Genomic DNA, 20,460 nt, shown 5'->3' with positions numbered 1-20,460 from the left:
AGGAGCACCATTGGCATTTCCCACATGTCCCGTGGCGCCCCCCCCATCCTTTTCTCTCTAATCCCATATTTCTGGAAATTACAACGCTGGCCTAATGTAATGCCCCGAGAATAAGCTATCAGAGGGAAATTTTTTAAGGATTCATGTATTTGGACTATATGCCAGTGTTTTCTTAACATAGCTACCATGCTTTCTGTGGCCTGAGAAAAAGGTAAAACGCAAGTCAGCTGCTCGTTTTCTGTTAAGGGAAGATCTTTCAATTCCTGTAGAAGGAGGTCTCTTTGGGCATACTTGGCCCTTGTGTATGCTTGTCTAATAGATCTTTCTGGGTAGCCCCTTTTCCGTAGTCTATCTGTCAGTTTTTTAGCCTGAAGCTTGTATTCCCCCATAGAAGAACACACCCTGCGGATGCGTAAAAACTGACCAATGGGTAGATTGAATCGCAACTTGAAAGGGTGAAAACTGCTAAAATGAAGTGTGGTGTTACGAGTGACTGGCTTCCTATATAGGGAGGTGGCAATCCTACCCTCTTTCACCTGGACAGTGATGTCTAAAAAATCAATTGTGGTTTGATGGCAAGTCATAGTAAATTTTATGTTTGGATCCACGGAATTTAAATGGTACAAAAACTGATCTAATTCTTGTCTGGTACTATTCCAGACTAGAAAAATATCATCCAGAAACCTGCCCCAATAAGAAATATAGGGATCCCATGCAGAATTATAAACCCATGTCTCTTCAAACTTAGACATGTATAAGGATGCAACGGAGGGGGTCAAAGTGGCACCCATCGCCACCCCTTGTATTTGTTGGAAAAACTGTTGATGGTATTCAAAATAATTTATTTTGATGACCCAAGAAGCTAGCTGCATGAGAAATTCCATGGATATGCGATGTGGATTCCTGGTCTGGAGTGTCTCCCTCACTATCTGTACAGCTCCCTCCTGGGGAATCTTGGTGTACAAAGAGATGACATCAAAAGATACCATCCATTTATTTGTCATGTCCAATTGTAAGTTAGTCAATGTTCTCAAAAAATGAGAAGAGTCTCTGATATAGGATTTAGTTTTGGGAACTTCCTCCCTAAGGAAGAAGTCCACCACCTTCGATAAAGGTTCCAAGATGGAACCACGGGTATTCACGATGGGGCACCCCGGAGGATTCAATAGGGTTTTGTGGATTTTAGGTACAAATTCAATCCTCAGAATCCTCGGGTTCCTCTCAAACATAAAGTTGTATTCTTTCATAGTGATCATGCCTTCCTCACGGTGCAAATTCAAAAATGGAAGTATTTCTTCCCCCAATGATGTAGTAGGGTCCCCCTCCAAAAGAGCATATGCTTTCGTATCTGCTAGTTGACGTTCAGCTTCGCTATTATAATCACATCTGTTTAAAATAACAGTGGCTCCCCCTTTGTCCGCCTTGGTGATGATGATGTTCTCATTATCTAAGAGTTCTTCAAATCCACTCTGTTGTGCCCTCGTGGTGTTGTAGGGGCCCCGATTTTGCCAATTTTTTTGGAGATCTCTAAGATCTTTAGTGATCAATTCACGAAAGGTGAAAATAAAGGGGTCCATAGGACCAGGGGGGACCCAATGGGATTTAATCCTACATACTGGAATAGAATTCGCATCTAATGGTGCCGCCTCTTCTTCCTGATCTTCTTCCACTTGCTGTATAGTGGGATCTAATTTATCATAGAAAAAAACTTTTAATTGCATTTTTCTGATAAAAACTTGAAAAGCAACCTGAAGCTTAAAAAAATCCGGGGGATGGGACATCACAAAACCTAGTCCCTTCTCCAGAATATCCGTTTGATGAGTAGTGAAACCAAAGGATGAAAGATTTATTACTGTCGAGAGGTGCCCGTCCGAGTCTTGTATGTTGATTGTTGTGCATTGGTCCTTGTCCGTTGTCTGTCCCATCCTACCCGCCTCACCTATAGGGACAGGCGTAGGTGATTAAAATTTGGAGTCAGGATGTAGACCTGAAATAATATGATCTGGACCTGAAATAATATGATCTGGAAAAATTTAAGAGCAAACTCAAGGGCTTTCTTTTTAAAGATGCATTCAATGACTAAATGAATTGCTTAGGAGTTTCATTGTATCTTTATATTTTTTGAGAGCTTTTCTCCTTCCCCTTCCTACTGTTTTTGATCTTAAATGTTTTTCTTTTAATTAATCAGATTGTATTTCTTTCCTATTCTTTCCTTGTGTTTTATTATGTTTGTAAAGCTGGCTTTGATTATGTTTCGTAGATTTAGTCTTTTTGTTAGTTATGTTTGTTTCCCCTAACTTTGTAATTTTAATGATTTGTTCATCGCTTAGAATATGGAATAGGCGATTAATCAAATTTTTTAATAAACTTGAAACGATTATGATACGCCTCTTACTGCAAGTAAATCTACTGTTTAGAAAAAGACACTCAAGTTAGTCTGTGGTAGGCCTTTTAATATATTCTTCAAGTCTTTTGGAAACATCCATATTAGACCCAATTTGCTCTACGCACTCTTTGGGTTTTGGCAAGGTACTAGTGACCTGGATTGGCCATTGTGAGAACGGGCTGCTGGGCTTGATGGGCCATTGGCCTGACCCAGTAAGTCTATTCTTATGACCATGAGGACCTTCTGGAGCTATGGAGGCCAGAACAGCTACCCTTTTGCCCCTCCCCCCCAATGCCGGTCCTGTACCTAGGAAACAACTATTCTGTGATATTTTTTTCCGCTTGTAAACTGCTTTGCTGCTTACAAAGGAAATGCAGTACATGAGGAAGAGCAAATTTAGTGTAACTATGCTTTAGGTATTACGTCTACTCCCTTACATATTATTACGTAAGCCATTTTATAGGTGACACATATAGAATCGGGCCTTTACTGTCTACAAAATAGGTGACAGTAGGGTCTAATGGCCACATGGAAATGGAAAAATTAACGAATGGTAAGGCAACCATCTTGGTTAGGTAAATGTATGTTATCCTATTGCAGTTTTCGGAAATTAATTAAGATCACTTGGTTCGATAAGTTTGTTGCTTAATGAGAGTTTTATTATTGAAATTCTATTTGACAAATATTTGTATTTTTTTTACTGTATTATTGTATTTCACTGATTGTCCAGCTCTTTTTAGTGTAAACCGCCTAGAACTTTTGGTTATGGCGGTATAAAAGAATAAAATTATTATTATTAGGCAAGATAGAAAAATCAGCCATTTTACCTCTGTGGTAAAAATGGTCTTAGCACACTCCACTGACCTGTCTAAGGATGTGCCAAGGTCACCTTTTATCACAGATTGGTAAAAGGGCCTCTAGATTGAACAGTTCCGTATTTGATGGCCAACATTGATGATCAACACTTCAGAATCTGCCAGGCCTCTGCCTTATAATCTGTGGCTTGCTTTGGTTATCGTTACACTAAACAGAACCAAATTTGCAGATCATTATTGGAAGGAAGGGTTCTGATCAGGAAGACTATTTTAGACAAGAAGGGTGGAAACAATTTATGGGTGATCTGAAGGGAGTAGAGATTCTCTGCCTGAAAATGAATCCTTTCTTTTATTATATGTGTCTGGTTAGGGTTGCTAGATGTCAGGATTTCCTTGGATGTGTTCCCCTTTTGAGGACATGTCCAGGGATCCGGCTTTTCAAAACCTGGCAACTTTGTCTGGGTTTTGAAAAGCTTCTGGCAATGAGCGACGCCGGGACGGCATGGATGCAACACGGCGATGCCATGCGCACCATCATCGCTTCACCCCAGCGCATGTGCAAATGCTGTCCGTCGAGGGGGTGGGGCCTGGGGACGGAACGGAGCGTGGATGGCCAGAACATTGCGTATTTTCTGTTTGGAGAATCTGGTAACCCTATGTATGGTTCTAGATCTGTGTTTAGTTGCGGTGTGCGATAATTGTTGAGATCTGATGGAAAACTGTCAGGGGGGAAAAGGAGATTAGCGTTTCTGTTTCTGAACCTTGCTGAAACCACAGTGTGCACTTCAGACTTCATTGTAAATATTAACCACTGAGTTTGCAATCAAAATTTTCCAGTTGTCACAGACAGATGTTAATGTTTAAACAGTGGAAACAATAACTGAAGATGAAGGACTAGTCAGATAAACAGATAATCCAGTAATCAGTGAAAACAATCTGAAAATTATGGGAGGATCATTGTCCGTTCATTTGATAAAGTGGCATATCAACGCCATTAAACAATGTGCTCTCCGTGTCACACTCCAGTTAAACTTGTTGCACCTGTTTCTTTTCTTGCATTTCATGTTCTAAGAATTTCTTTAAGTCCCTTCACTGTTATTCGGCTTAGTGTTATGCATTCAAGAAAATTAAGAACCTAACAAAACAGGCTTGTTAATTTTATTTCAAAATGGTTAAAAAAAACCAGACAGACTTTGTTTTGTTTCATTTTGGTTTTAGTGTGTGTTATTACTAACATATGGATCTGGAATGGCCAAGTTGTGCCCCAATGACCCTACACACACACGCACGCACGCACTCTTCTCTCTTAACCATTAAAGCTCCCTCTACTCTTGACTGTCAGTTTCACCAACCTAGTAATAATAGCAACAACACACAATAGACCCCAGACACACTTTATTGATGATAAACCCTGTCTGCGGCTTTGTTTATTGGAAAAACAAACAATCGACAGTTGTTTCACCTCCCAAGCTACAAAGCATTGTGCAACTGACCGATACAGAACTGTAGTCCCCTGACCCAGCCACGTACTCGTACATGCACACTCGTTGGAAGTGCTAATCTTGAAGGGCGCATTGGGGTTTTGACACAGTTGGTGTTTCAGTGTGTAGACCATCCGCCCTACTCACCGGATCTCGCTGTATCTGACTATTTTCTGTTTCCAAACCTTAAAAAGGGTTTGAAAGGGTGACAATTTTCAAGTGACTCGGAGGTGATTGCAGCAGCGGAGCGGTATTTCAGTGACCAGACATCAGAGTATTTGGGGGGAAGGGTTACAGAAACTTCAGATATGATCTCTAGAGCCAATGTGTAGCATTTTTAATCATTGTAAACCGCATAGAACTTCACGGTCCTGCGGTATATAAACTGTTTATTAAGTTTTTCAAGTTTTATTAGGATTTTATATACCGCCTATCAAGGTTGTCTAAGCGGTTTTTACAATCAGGTACTCAAGCATTTTCCCTCTCTGTCCCGGTGGGCTCACAATCTATCTAACGTACCTGGGGCTATGGAGGATTAAGTGACTTGCCCTGAGTCACAAGGAGCAGTGCGGGGTTTGAACCCACAACCCCAGGGTGCTGAGGCTGTAGATCCAACCACTGCGCCACACACTCCTCCTTATTAAATGTGTTGAACTTAGGGGTGAATACAGTGTGTTCATCTTTCCATTCTTGATTGGGCTGAGAACTTTTCAGCACTCCCTCGTAAGACACGAATCCCAAAAAGATGTATATAGACAAGCTAAATAACTCAAAAATACACCTTCGCTATGTTATCACTAAACCAAATGACTGCAACCAGTCTCGTCTTCCGTTCCTCTGTATAATATACCCCCTGAGCTATAACATCTACCCTTGAAAACCTTGTTATGTCACATCTGTAATTATGGACTCCTTTTACAAAGCCGCGGTCGAGGTTTCTACTGCGGACCGGCAAAGTGAAAGCTCCGACGCTCATCGGAATTCCATGAGCGTCGGAGTAATCACCTCGCCGGCCCGCGCTTGAAACCTCGACCGTGGCTTTGTAAAAGCCAGCGTACGTTTGTAATGTTGTCATCCGCCTAGAAACTAAATCGGAGTGCAGAATCCCATCCCTGCGAGGAAACAGGCCCAGAGGTCAGCAAAAGCAGGTGGCAGCGAATCTGAATCGCTCTTCTGCTGGCAACACCTCAGAGATAAGTGTGAGCCTACCAGGACAGACAGGGACAAATTTGAGTACCTGAATGTAAACCTCTTAGGTTATAAGTGGTATATAAATACTGAAAGAAAGACAGAAAGAAATATATGGAGAGGGGAGTTCAGAGAGAGAGGCAGATATCGGTCACCAACAGAGGAGAGGGAGGTACCACCACTGGGTGGGCCTGTGCCCACCCAGCCTACTTGTAGTTATATTATCGCTTTGTGCGCTGTCTGACAGGCTTCCTCTGATTCTGCACACTTTAAATTTATATCTCATTTGTCTACTGCAGAATATTTTCTTGTCAATCGTACAGTAGAAGCCGCACACTCAGGTATCCAGGTGTGGGCCTCCTGCACTGGCCCCCCAAAGCCTGACTTTCCCTAAGTTTAGGCTTGCTCTGTAGTTTGTTTAGCACACAAGTCTATAATTCGTGAAACATTTTCAATGCAACCGAGCTTATTGCATTTCCTTATTCCCTGCAAAGAGGTTCAAAGGTCCTGAAGAGCAGAAAAGCAGCCCCTTGGAACGTTCACAGATCCGGATTTTCGTTTCGTTTCGTTTCCTCGAATCCGAAACTGCTTCCTCGGTTCCCCCCCTCCCCCTCCTTGCGGAGCTCGGGGGCGGATCCCGCTCATCCCTCCCCCCCCCCTCCCGGGACGGTGTAACTGTTCCCGGGATGGAGGGGAGGGTGGAGTCTCCGGCTTGTGTCTCGGCTCCAAGAACGAACGACATGCCCGCCTTTCGTTCCGGAAAACTTTGCTGCGTGGCTGTCCTGTACTGAAAGGTAAGCCGAGGAGGAAACTTTAGACGTGGCCTAAGCTGACCCCGAATATTCGGCCTACACAGCTCAGACTTCGGGCTCTGCAATCTCTAGAGCTCTGATGCTGCTGGGGGGGGGGGGGGGGGGGTTTGTATGGGGTCGGTTCATGCTTATGTGTGCTTAAACGTCTTCAAGTCAGTTTGCAAACGGTTACAGTACTTGTAGACGTTTATAGCAGTAGTAACTGTGCCAAAGACTGCTGGAAGAGCATAGAAGGGGGGGGGGGAGGGGGGATCGAGCAACATCCCCATTTGGGCTTAGGACATGGGCCGGTGCTCCATAGGACCCCTTTGACCCCCTTCTGGGGGCCTTTGCACGCTTCTTTTTTGTGTGGCTGGAGTTATAGCTGCAGAGGCAATTGGCAAGTGTTAGCCCCTATGTTTGGGCTGGATGGGCCAAAAAAACTGGTATTATCTGGTGCATGTGGCCCAAACATATTAGGCTTGAAGATGTAGACGACTAGATTAGGCTAAAGCTGCCATGCAGGAGAGTAGATCCAGGCCTGGTTTTTTTTTTTTACCCCGTTTCATGCAGGGAGTTGTAGTTCTAATTTCCCCAGTGGCATTTCCTAAGAAAAGCAAGACTATAAATCCCAGCATGCACTGGGGTAAACTCAGACCTGGCACATATTTTAAGAATTGCACACTCATTTATCCATAGAGTCTGGATGAATAGCAGATGTTTTGAGAGTATTGACCTCTTAAAAAGCCATTCCACGGGCAAGCATTTTTTTTATTTACCCTGTGGACTTTCAGAAATATTGTGGCCTTTTTTTTGTTGCATGCATAAGGGGATGTCTATTCCTCTCCTCGCTCCTGATTCCAATTCCTCCTCCTGACGACCCCCCCCCCAAAGAAGATCATACTGTTCCCTGGTGTTAGTTCAGGGAGACTGCGGCAAAAGAAGTTGTGGCTACTTTTTTCCACCCAGAGTTGGCATGGGTAGGAATAATATGGCATAATGGTTAGACCTACAACCTTAGCACCACTCATTCCTGTTTCACAGCTAAGTGGACTTTTTCATCAAGTATGCAGTGACGTTTGCATGATACTAACAAGAACAAACCAGTTATTTTGAACTTTTGAAATAGTTGAACCTTTCAGCCTTTCCAGGTTGTGATCAAAAAACATTTTCATAGAATAACAATGACTGGAAGGTAAACTCTTTACCCAAGGGAGGTCTTGTAGCCTTCCTTTCAGAGTTTCATATCTCTGAGTAATTTTAGAAAAATTGTTCTTGTTCACCCTTCAAAGTTATGTTTTTTGGATTTTGACTCTTTCTGACCTGCTGTTTGTTGAACAATATCCATGAACGTAATTCAGTAATAGGCATAAACAAAGAGCTAAAAAGGGGTGAGAGGGAGAAATGTTGGATACGGTGATGGAGAGGGAATAGAGAGACAGATTGAAGGGGGAGGAATGGTGAACATAGTGATGGAGGGAAAGATGTGGCATGATGCTGGAGAGGGGTGATAGAAGGAGAAACGGGCATTGGGGCTGGTGGCCAGCGATGCTGCACATGAGAGAGAGAGGGAATGGGGTCCGGAGGAGAGGAAGCATGCATGAGGCAGAAATAAATAAATATTGGATGCACAGTCAGAAGGAAGTGCAACCAGAGACAACAAAGGTAGGAAAATGATTTTATTTTCAATTTAATGATCAAAATGTGTCTATTTTGAGAATTTATATCTGCTGTCTATTTTGCACTATATTTTTCTGTTTTTCTATAGTTGTTATTGAGGTGACATTGCATATTTTAAAGTCATCTTCCTTGACCTCTTTGAGCCCCCCCCCGAATATAAATGATAATTAAGATTTTCTCTGCGTACAGTGTGCTTTGTGTTTGTTTTGTTTTTTAATTTTGTGGTTACCATTATGTATTAATAAGATTATATTGTGTGTATATGAAAAATGGATGGAAGAAATTGCATTACAGTTAGTACTATTATTATGGGGGTTGGGGGTCTAGGACAGAGTTTGGGCGAGTCTGGGGCGGAGCCTGGGCAGGAGTACTCGGTTGATATTTGTTAGACTTACGGGGTACTTGGCTTGAAGAAGTTGAGAAGCTCTGGCGTAAAGCACTTTAAACAAATAACTCTCAAATTAAATTTTTTGTTTGTTTTGCAATTTTATCATTTTAATTATAATGTGCTGCGAAAAACATTTGCTCCATTTAGTGTGCCGGAGCTAAAAATGTTTGAGAGACACTGCAGTACAGTATTATGTTAGTAGTAGAGGCAGACATCTACCCGCAGCTCTTAACACGAGCCTTTCAGCAAGGGCCCCACTGTGTCTTTTTAAAGTAAGCAAATTTACCTTGGGCAGAATCCAGTATAAAACAAGCAGGTAATGTAAGGGCTTCATCACAAGTGACATATGGTCATATTTCCTTAATCCTCTCACAAGCTTTGCGGTGTTGAATTGCTTACAGCTAGTTCAGTGGCATTTTCTGAGGCAATCCAGCCTACAGCTTGGAAAAGGACTTTAGACTGCTGACCATTAACTTTTTCCTAGTGCTTTAGCGTCAATGTATTTATGTGTGTGTGTTGACCATTAACTATTTCCTAGTGCTTTAGCGTCGATGTATTTTTGTGTGTGTATGTGTGTGTGTTGACCATTAACTATTTCCTAGTGCTTTGGTGTCGAGATATTTGGGGGGGGGGTGTTGACCATTAACTATTTCCTAGTGCTTTAGCATCGATGTATTTGTGTGTGTGTGTTGACCATTAACTATTTCCTGGTGCATTAGTGTTGATGTATTTTGGGGGGAGGGGGGTGTTGACCATTAACTATTTCCTAGTGCTTTAGCGTCGATGTATTTTTGTGTGTGTATGTGTGTGTTGACCATTAACTATTTCCTGGTGCATTAGTGTCGATGTATTTTGGGGGGAGGGGGGTGTTGACCATTAACTATTTCCTGGTGCATTAGTGTCGATGTATTTTGGGGGGAGGGGGGTGTTGACCATTAACTATTTCCTGGTGCATTAGTGTCGATGTATTTTGGGGGGAGGGGGGTGTTGACCATTAACTATTTCCTAGTGCTTTAGCGTCGATGTATTTGGGGGAGGGGGGTGTTGACCATTAACTATTTCCTAGTGCTTTAGCATCGATGTATTTTTGTGTGTGTGTGTGTGTTGACCATTAACTATTTCCTGGTGCATTAGCGTCTAATTATTTTTTTTTGGGGGGGAGGTGTTCACCATTAGCTTTTTCCTAGTGCTTTAGCGTTTTGGGTGTATGCGTGTATTGGAGTGGAAAACCTGGAATGGTTCTTTTCTGCAATCCATGCGGGTAAAGGGAAATAACCTTCTGGTCTAGAATCTCACCTATTGCACTGGAAGACACCTGAGTGCATCTCGTGGGAAGCCATTGTAAACTCTGATAAATGCATGCTAGCACTTCACGCAGTTTAGTAAAAGGGCCTCTAGGACAATTTTTAGTTATGCAGCACAGAACGCTTAGAAGTGGAGTGGAGGTTTTGAAGGAATTTTAGTAAAGGCCTTGGGGTAGGATTACTAGACATCTGGGTGCCTGGAGAAATTTCCAAAACCCTGCAGTTTGTCTGGAGTTTGGAAGGCTTGGGGCTGCCTCTGGAGGGCCTCTGCACAAACACGGATATTGACATGCGCATAACATTTATCGCGTCAACATCCATACATTCACAGAGGCCCTCCAGATGTGCCCCCAAGCTCAGGGAAGGAGACATGAGGTTCATGGGGCTAGGAGCGGAACAGGGCAGGGCCAGGTGTCCTCTTTTCCTCTTTAAAAAAAAAAAGTCTGGTAACCCTACCTTAGGGATTATTGCCTCCCCATAACTGTTGCTGCAGATATGTTTTTGTTTTGTTTTTTTAACTACAGTCATTTTGTGAGAGCTGTAGTATTTCAGGTCTGTGACAAATGGTTCATAGACAACCCCGCGAAAGACAAAGGCGCGCGCCGACAACTGAGCACAAGACGGAGGTGCGCGCCGAAGAAAATTACAGTTTTTAGGGGCTCCGACGGGGTTTTTTGTTGGGGAGCCCCCCCAGTTTACTTAATAGAGATCGCGCCGGCGTTGTGGGGGGTTTGGGGGGTTGTAACCCTCCACATTTTACAGTAAACTTAACTTTTTCCCTAAAAACCGGGAGAAAGTGAAGTTTTCAGTAAAATGTGGGGGGTTACAACCCCCCAAGCCCCCCACAATGCGGCGCGATCTCTATTAAGTAAAGTGGGGGGTTCCCCCCTACGCCCCCCCCCCCGTCGGAGCCCTAAAAACAGTAATTTTCTGTGGCGCGCGTCTCCGCGCTGCGCTCAATTGTCTGCGCGCGCCTTTGTCCCGGCGCACTTTTGACCTGACACCGTGACAAATACAAAGACCAAAGGAAGATTCAGCATATAATTTAGGCCTTCTGCAGTTGTCGATTTCATTGCTTGAGTATTTTGTTTACATGCCAATGGATAATTTTTGGTTTGGGGTTCTGAATGTGTGTGTTTGAAGATAAGAAGAGTTGTGGCTCTATTTACTGTTTACATCCCACAGCAGAGAGACCTGAAAAAATATGCAGGCTTCTTTTTCACTAACTACTGCTCTTAGTGTAAAAAAAGGAGAAATTAGGTTCTTACCTGCTAATTTACTTTCTTTTAGCTTCTCCAGACCAGTAGAGGTCCCATTTGTAAAGATTAACCTCTACTGGTCTGGAGAGTGCTAAAGAAGGAGAAATTAGGTTCTTACCTGCTAATTTACTTTCTTTTAGCTTCTCCAGACCAGTAGAGGTTAATCTTTACAAATGGGACCTCTACTGGTCTGGAGAGTGCTAAAGAATGTGTTTTATGTGAATATTTATACCTGGAGAAAAATCATCCAGGAAAGACTAAAAGCTGCCTCATTGTTCATAAGAGGTGAACCAAACTGTCTTATTTGCTGGCACGTTTGAATGTTGGGATAGATAATTGCCTCCGGTGCCACACCCTCGCTGCAGTGCTCAATCCAGGCCTGCCAATGCACACAGCAGCAGCAACTTGGAGCAGGGAGAGTGGACGCTTGGTAGCCAGCTCATCCACGCCCAGGTTCTGCACTGGCCCCTCCCCTAGCAGGTGTTTCTACGGTAACAGGAAGCCCTGCTTGGGAACAGCAAGAGGTGCCGCAGAGTCTTTGAGCCGGCACCTTCACACACAGGCACACTTGATCCCACTCCTTGCAGGTGCTTCGGTGGTAATAGGAAGCCCTGCTTGAGAGGAGTGAGGGCCTGCCAGAGGGTCTCTGAACCGGCATACACACTCGATAGGTCCTGCACAGTTTCTGTGCCTTGCAGGTGTTCCTATAGTAATAAGGGATACTGCTTGGAAGGAGGGGGACGAGCCGTCGCAGGGGCTGTGAACCAGCACACGCACTCACAGGCCCTGCAGTGGCCCTGCCTTTTGCAGGTATTTCTATGGTAACAGGGTCCTGCTTGGGAAGAGGGGGGCGGGGCTAGCGCAAGGCCTGTGAGCATGAGCAGAGAAGCTTATGAGAAGTATTCGTATGTTTTGCAGTTGGGGCCTATCTGTGTGTGTGTGGGGGGGGGGGGGGGGTGAGGGTGAGTACCCGCAAGGCATTTGATCTAGGTTTTCTTGTGGAAAAAAATGTTTTGTTTTATGAAACAAGAGGGAGCAAATAAGGAGCGAAAAGAGCAAAACACAGCAAAAATAGCATGATGAGCTTCAAAAATCATCATAAAGGAAAGACCCAACCCTCGACATAAGCATTTAAATTTGGTCAGGCCAGCGGGTTAGCCGGATACAGTTTACGCAGTCTGCAGGGGCTGGGATGGAGTTCAGAAAGCCAAGAACTGTTGGGATAGTTATTTGGACAATTCCTTGTAATAACAGCTCCTAAAACTTTACTTGATTTGCCTGTCTCCATTGTATCTTTGATTGACTTTAATTGGACTTTTTTTTTGTGTGTTCTAGGACCAGATATTTGATCGAACTTATGAGATAACGGGCAGTTTTAAGGAACAGAGAAGATCATCAGGCACAATGTCTCGTTTATTCAAGGCAATTAAACGAGGCTGCTGTCTTCCTGTCACCTGCAGAATACACAAGCAGACGGCATGTCAGATTAAAATAGGTGCCTTGAAAAGTCCTCATGTTCTCGGGAAGCATCAATTACAAAAGCCAAGAACATTCGCAACAGTTAGTTCAGAGAAAGCCGACTCGTACAGTTATATAATAGTCGGTGCCGGATCTGCCGGCTGTGTATTAGCAAATCGCTTGTCCGAAGACCTAGCTAATTCTGTGCTTATTCTGGAAGCTGGACCTAAAGATACTTTTTTAGGTAGCAAGAGACTGATGTGGAAGATCCATATGCCTGCTGCATTAATTTATAATCTTTGTGATGACAAGTACAACTGGTATTATCAGACCACACCTCAGAAGCACATGAATAACCGGGTCATGTATTGGCCCAGGGGCAGAGTGTGGGGAGGGTCTTCGTCCCTAAATGCTATGGTGTATATCCGTGGCCATGCGGAGGACTACAACCGATGGAGCAGGGAAGGAGCCGCTGGCTGGGACTATGACCACTGTTTGCCTTATTTTAAAAAAGCACAAACCCACGAGTTAGGGTCTGACCAGTACAGAGGTGGGAGTGGGCCATTACATGTTTCCAGAGGAAAGACTAATCACATCCTTCATCAGGCTTTTCTGGAGGCGGCCCAGCAGGCTGGGTATCCTTTCACAGAGGATATGAATGGCTACCAACAAGAAGGAATTGGATGGATGGATATGACGATTCATAAAGGTCTGCCTTGCAAACAGTTCGTAACTATGCACAGTAGACTCTCAGTTAACCGGCACCCAAGGAGAGTGGTAGATGCCGGATAAATGTAGTTTCTGGTTCCTTGAGAGTTACTGTTAAAAATAGGCCTAACTAATACTGTGCCATACCACAAACTGTTCCAGACAAGCTACCGGACATGTGGTGTTTCAAGTTTACCCTTAAACTTCTGCCAGAAATTGATTTTATTCTTATTTAAAGTATTACAGTGTTTCTTTGATATTTTTTTTTTTTTTTTCCTTTCTTTCTTTCTTTCCTGGTTGCTTGAGTTCTGGTTAACAGAGAGTCTACTGCATGTCTTTCCTTATCATTTAGTTTCTATCAAGTACAGAACTCTGACATATTCAGGTAAAGTATAGTATCATACAGTCTTGGTGAATGAGGATAGCACACTTCTAGCAAAGGATAGGTGTGATTTTATGGAGAGAGTAGGACTGGGGGACATACCGTGAAGTTATTATGCAATACGTTTAAAACATGGAAGAAAATATTTTTTTATGAGAGGTGTCTACCAATTCCTTGTAGAAAAAAAGTCCATGAACTGTTTTAAGGTAGACACGGGGAAAGCCGCTGCTTATCCCTAGAGGTAACATTTTGGGATCCTGCAAGGTACTTGTGATGTGGCTTGACCGCTTTTGGAAACAGGATGCTGGGTAGATGAGCCTTTGGCCTGACCCAGTATGACATTCTCTGATCTTATCTTAGGATGTGAGAAGAGTTCTTTTTTTTTTTTTTTAATATTTTTTATTCTTTTTTTAAATTCTTACATCAAGTGAAATACATGTAATACATTCAATTATGAAAAAACACTTGAAATTATTATTAAATGTTCTTACAATGCGAATTAAATAAACCCTTTATCAGAATTTTATATCATATTAATATTACAATAGTTTTCCCTCCCTACCCCTTCTATATGTTCTATACATGTGTTATTATATCTGATCAGTAGAATAATTTGTCAATGGTCCCCATATTTTATTAAATTTTTTAATATAACCTTTTTGTAATGCCAATACTTTTTCCATTTTATATATATGACAAATTGAATTCCACCAAAAAGTGTAATTCAATTTAGTGTAGGATGTGAGAAGAGTTCTAATTTAATATCAGTACAAGCAAGCTTTAAACATGAGATTGAAAGTTGAGTAAATTCAAATTCTTAAGGGTTTCAAAGTACTAAAGAGCTTACCGGTATTTAAAATATGCTGAGGCAACAGCTGCTTCAGGAAATTGGACTTCTGTCAGACTTATTTGATTTTTTTCCCCCAGTTTATGAATTATTTTAAATTTTATTCCATTGTTTTTACCCCTATTCTTTTTATTTTAACTGAATTCTATTGTTTAACAGTTCCTCCCTTCTATTCCTTTTTATATATTACTTTAATTCATTTAGATATCATATACCTACACTTCCCCCTCCCCATTCGCGGTTTCGGCAATCGCAATTTCACATATTCGCGATTTTTTGGGGAGGGGGAAAAAAAGAAAAAAATCCCACAGTTTAGCCTTCCCCCCGGCGTCCCGGCCTTACCTGGTGGTCTAGCGGGTTTTCGGGGCAGGAGTGATCTTCCTATGCTCCTGCCCCGTGTAGATCGCCAATAGGAAATGGCTGTGGGGCGTTCCCGTCGTAGTCTCGAAAGACTACGGGAACTCACGGCAGCTATTTCCTATTGGTGATCTGCATGGGGCAGGAACGTAGGAAGATCGCTCCTGCCCCGAAAGCCCGCTAGACCACCAGGTAAGGCCGGGATGCCGGGGGGAAGACAGGAGGGAAGCGGGGGTGGGACAGAGCCGGACCAGAAGATATTTGCGGTATTTCACCATTTGCGGTCCGGCTCTGCCCCTATCCCCCGTGAATCCGGAGGGAGAAGTGTAGATGATGTTCCTATCTGTAAAGTTAGGAATTTCTATGAAATATTTTACATGCTTCTCTCCTCTCCACTCCTTCCTGCCCTCCATAGTCCTATCTACCCTCTTCTAACCCCTTCCTCTGTAATGTCGCCTAGAGCTTGTATAGGTATGTGCGACGCACAAATGGAAGAAATAAAAATAAATAAATAAAGAGCATTAACATTTGTTATTAAATTGCATTAATGTTCATGGTGTCTAGAAAAAAACAGGACTCAAACATTTTTTTCAAATAACCACAAACCATAATACAGCAGCAGAAACTTCTTCCTGAAATTTTTGTGTAAACTAAACTAAACTTACCGGGTCTTCAACCAGAGGAAGCTCGACGCGGTTAGCAATAAGTTAAAAAATGCTAAAATACAAGGGGATTAATTTTCACAGTGTTTAGCAAATAGAAAAGTTTTTAAAGATTTCTGAAAAGATTGAAAAGAGCTGGGACACCTCAAAATTAAAGGAAGTTCATTCCATAATTGGGGAAATTTAAAAGCCAGAGAAAGGCTGAAATTCTTGACTCCTTTAATTCCTTTCCTAGAAGGGAGGGAAAGTTTAAATCGTTGAGTGTCTCTCGCATATGAAAATCTATAGACATTCCATAGAAGAGGAATGAAGATACCGTATCAAATTTTAAAAATAATACATAAACATTTAAACTGGATTCTGAGCTAAACTGGGAGTCAATGGAGACTCAAAAGCAAAGGAGTCACGTGGTCGAATTTGCTTTTTCCACAAATCAACTTCGCAGCGGTATTCTGAATCAATTGTAGTCTTTGAAGGCAGATCTTTGTGATGCAAAGATAAATGGCATTACAATAATCTAGCCGAGATAGTATAATTGATTGGACCGAGACAGAAAAATGACGTTGATGGAAAAGAGATCAAACCTGAAAAAACATTTCTTAACCAGAGAGTTTATTTGATCCTTAAAGATAAGGGAAGAGTCGAAAAGTATTCCCAAAATCTTGGAGGAGAACTCAATTTGTAGGGAGGCTCCTGAATCCAGAAGTACAGTGGAAGGAAGATAATCCAATTTTGGGCCTAACCACAGAAGTTTACCGTATTTTCACGCATATAACGCGTGCGTTATACACGATTTTACAAACCGTGCATAACCGTGCACGTTATACGTGTGAGCGCGTTTTACAACTTTTTTTTTTTTTCAATCCGATCGGCATCCCCCCTGCGAACCGGCATCCTCCCCCCCACTCGCGTCACCCCCCCTCCCCCGCGATCCTACATCCCCCCCAGCACCGTAAAACATGTCTTACCCGATTGGGCACCGGCACCAGCACCAATGCACAGGATGTGCCAGTGCCAGTGCCCGAAGATCCTCCCTCGTTGGTTTGGTTTGGGCTGGGCTGGGCGGTGCGGTGCAGGAGAGATCCTCCTCCTTCCTGCGCCGGGCTGGACTAGGCTTTGAGCATGCGCAAATGCTCAAAAGCCTTCTGGTCTCGCTCTCTCCGAGATAATCTCGGAGAGAACGAGACCAGAAGGCTTTGAGCATGCGCAAATGCTCAAAGCCTAGTCCAGCCCGGCGCAAGAAGAAGGAGGATCTCTCCTGCACCGCACCGCCCAGCCCAAACCAACCCAAACCAACGAGGGAGGATCTTCGGGCACTGGCACTGGCACATCCTGTGCATTGGTGCTGGTGCCGGTGCCCAATCGGGTAAGACATGTTTTGCGGTGCTGGGGGGGATGTAGGATCGCAGGGGAGGGGGGGTGACGCGAGCGGGGGGGGGGGGAGGATGCCGGTTCGTAGGGGGGATGCCGGATCGGATTGAAAAAAAAAAGTTGTAAAACGCGGGTAAGCGAGCGGGGGGGAGGATGCCGGTTCGGAGTAGGCGGGAGGAGGTTATAGCATGCGCGGTATACGCGTGTGCGCGCTATATTACATTTTTTTAACATAGATTTGTGTTCCCCGCGCGCTATACCCGTGTGCGCGTTTTACACGGGTGCGCGTTATCTACGTGAAAATACGGTAGTTTTGGTTGCATTTAGCTTCATCTGGACAGACATGGCCCAGGTTTGAAGTTTGGAAATACAGTGGTTTATTTTAAAAATTAAATTAGTAATATTTGAGTCCATCTCGATCAATATAAAAATGTCATCCGCATAGGTAAAAAGCGTTTCCCAAGCTGACAAGATCCTTTATCCGAAATTCTGAAAACGGAAAAACTCCGAAAATTGAAATTTGATGCAAACCAGAAGCAATCGGTTTCCCTGATGTAACAACACTGAAACCAATACAGGTGCTTGTATTTCTCCTGTTCTCTGCATAATTCAAGTCGGAGGGCTGCAAAATGTGCAAAGGGAGCTGCAGATTCCACTCAGGATGGAAGTGAGAAACAGAAAAGGTCTGTCTTTTTCCGACTTAACATTACCATTCCAAAAAAACCGAAAAGCTCCAAAACCGAAATATGCCTGGTCCCAAGCATTTTGGATAATGGATCTTGTACCTGAACATTATTTTTCAATGGGAAGGAACTCAAGGGCATTGAGATCCCAAAACAGTTGAGCTCTTAATTAGTGAAACCCCAGAATTCACCGAGTCAAATGCTCAGAGGCATCAAAGATTTTTTTGAACGTGTCAGGGTTGAAGGAGGACATGTTGAGCAGAAATTATGAATTAACATATACCATGAATGCCAAACTTGTTATATAAAACAATTGTCTGTCTTCTTTAACGTGAGAGGCGTTTACACCTAATAAATGTTTGTTTGAACTAAACTGAAGCTTAACTTTGTATACAGAGTCATCATTCTGAGTAGGCTCGACTCGGTTTACAGCAATTAAATAAACGGAATGATTTACAAATGATAAATAGAAGATAAGAGCAAAATTTCAAAAGAATTAATTTTCAAAATGTTTGGCAAATAGAGAGTAGCTTTTAAAGATTTACGGGAAAATTGAAACGAACTGGAACTCCTTAAAAAAAAAAAAATTAACTGAAGATCTTGACTCCTTTAATCCCTTTTTTAGAAGGAAGGTAGAGTTTAAATTGTTGGATACCTCTTGCAAAGGAGAATCGGTAAACATTCCAAAATAAAGGAATAAGAGGATTAAAGATACCTGAAATCGAGAATAAAACATTCTATGCTTAATTAATTATCTCACAGAGGAATTGTTATTTAAGGGGGGCAATCACTCAGAATTGAAATAAAGAGCATGCAAGTGATGGTCTTGGAGTGTGCAGGCAAAGCTTTTTGGTTTAGTTTCCCATGTTGATGGTTTAATTTTTGTCTCATGGAAATTTTATTTATAGTGCATGCTGTTCTTTGCGATGGTTGCAGTAGGGAAAAAATGGGAATGTAAGATGTTAAGTGGGAGACAGAGGTGTTGCCAATAGAACATGTCCAAACCGTAATTGTAAATATTTAGTAAAGTCCAAACAGTCTCACCAAAGGGAACAAGGGTGTTAGCCAATTACGGTTTGGGCATTGGATTGGACATTATTGGCAACAAGATTGTCTTTAGGGTTTTAGTTTTATATCTAATAGAACATGCCATTAATGACTCGGAGAAAACCAAAATTTCACTTTGGATTAAGACCAATATGAAACGACTTGAGAAATGTCAGTGGTGTACATATTTCAAACAGATGGAAATGGATCTGTCCTGTTGTCAGCTTCTTGATTACGTTGCTAGTAAAAGAAATGTGATCCTCGGACTCCCATAATGCAGTTCAGATAATGGACAATAAAAAAGGTGTTATAGCTGCAGAACACTTGTCTTAGGCCCGATGGAGGTGCCGGCCCTGTGGACCGGCAGAAAATTTCTGTGGACTGGCACCAGTCCACAGACCGGCAGTTGAAGAACACTGATCTAGAGGTTATCAGTGAGTTCTAACTGTCGGACCATCTATTTGTGCTCATCAGTCAGGCTAGACGCGGTAGATAGTTGGCGATTATTTCACTTAAAAAATTTAAAAAATGTAATGTGTGATGCTGTGTTCATTTTTTTAGGTCACAGATGGAGTTCAGCCAGTGCTTACCTCCGTCCAGCTATTTCGAGGCCTAATGTATCAGCCGAATATCAAACTCTAGTGAACAAAATTTTGTTTGAAGGTACAAAAGCCATTGGGGTTGAGTACATCAAAAACAAGCAAAAGAAAAAGGTAAGTGGCATTGTTTTATTTATTATTGATATCTGGTTTTATTAAGAAGCTTGAATAAACAATGAAGTATAACAACAAATATGTACATAGTTTCATTCTAACCTTTCCAATTCTATATACTAGAGCTCAAACTTGAGTCTGGGGCCCTGGACTCTTGTAACCCTTGACTCCCAACTAGAGAGTGACATGGTAATTAACGTGGTAAAGGGGACCGTGTCGGAGAAGCTCCCGGTATTAGAAACATAGAAAGAAAGAAAGATGATGGCAGAAAAGGGCTATAGCCCATCAAGTCTGCCCACTCCACTGTCCCACCCCATTAAGTCAGAGTGCTGCTCGACCCACGTAGAGATCCCACGTGGATGTCCCATTTATTCTTAAAGTCGAGCATGCTAGTGGCCTTGATCACCTGCACCGGTAGTTTGTTCCAGTGATCCACCACCCTTTCTGTAAAGAAATACTTCCTGGTGTCACCACCAAACCTCCCTCCTCTGAGTTTGAGCGGGTGCCCCCTTGTGACTGAAGGTCCCTTAGGAAAGAATATGTCGTTTTCCACCTCGACACGACCTGTGACGTACTTAAATGTCTCAATCATGTCACCCCTCTCTGCGGTACCAGTAGACTGTTCCACAGTAGTGCCGCGGGAATGGGAACAGGTACCATATTAATACCATGGTAGTGGTAATTTGCCCTCCTACCCTCCTTTGGCTGCTGCTGCTGCTACCTGGGTCATGCCGGAACTGGAAGTGATGTCGGAAGGAGGCAGGTTCAGCAGCCATAAGGAGTGGCCTAGTGGTAGAGGTGCTGCCTCGGCTCTCTGAGGTTGTGGGATCAAATCCCAGCACTGCTCTTTGTGACCTTGGGCAAGTCACTTAATCCTCTATTGCTTTATGTGCAAAATAAATACCTGTATATATGTAAACCGCTTTGAATGTGTAACCAC

The 20,460-nt window shown here is 42.9% G+C and overlaps 1 protein-coding gene across 1 annotated transcript in view; it reads left to right on the top strand.

Annotated features, from left to right (window-relative positions):
• Nucleotides 1-6,090: 6,090 nt before the first annotated feature.
• CHDH (choline dehydrogenase) overlaps nt 6,091-20,460 on the top strand; it is a 35,115-nt gene continuing 20,745 nt past the window's right edge. The window contains exons 1-3 of the mRNA XM_033925725.1: nt 6,091-6,664; nt 12,628-13,459; nt 19,369-19,520. Coding sequence (XP_033781616.1) covers nt 12,697-13,459; nt 19,369-19,520 — 915 coding nt within the window. The 5' untranslated portion in view covers nt 6,091-6,664; nt 12,628-12,696. The remainder of the gene's footprint in view (nt 6,665-12,627; nt 13,460-19,368; nt 19,521-20,460) is intronic.

The sequence above is a fragment of the Geotrypetes seraphini genome, chromosome 17 (genome assembly GCF_902459505.1).
Source record: "Geotrypetes seraphini chromosome 17, aGeoSer1.1, whole genome shotgun sequence".
NCBI lineage: Eukaryota > Metazoa > Chordata > Amphibia > Gymnophiona > Dermophiidae > Geotrypetes > Geotrypetes seraphini.
Note: the sequence above shows the minus strand (reverse complement) of the source record. Positions and strands in the feature narration are given on the sequence as shown.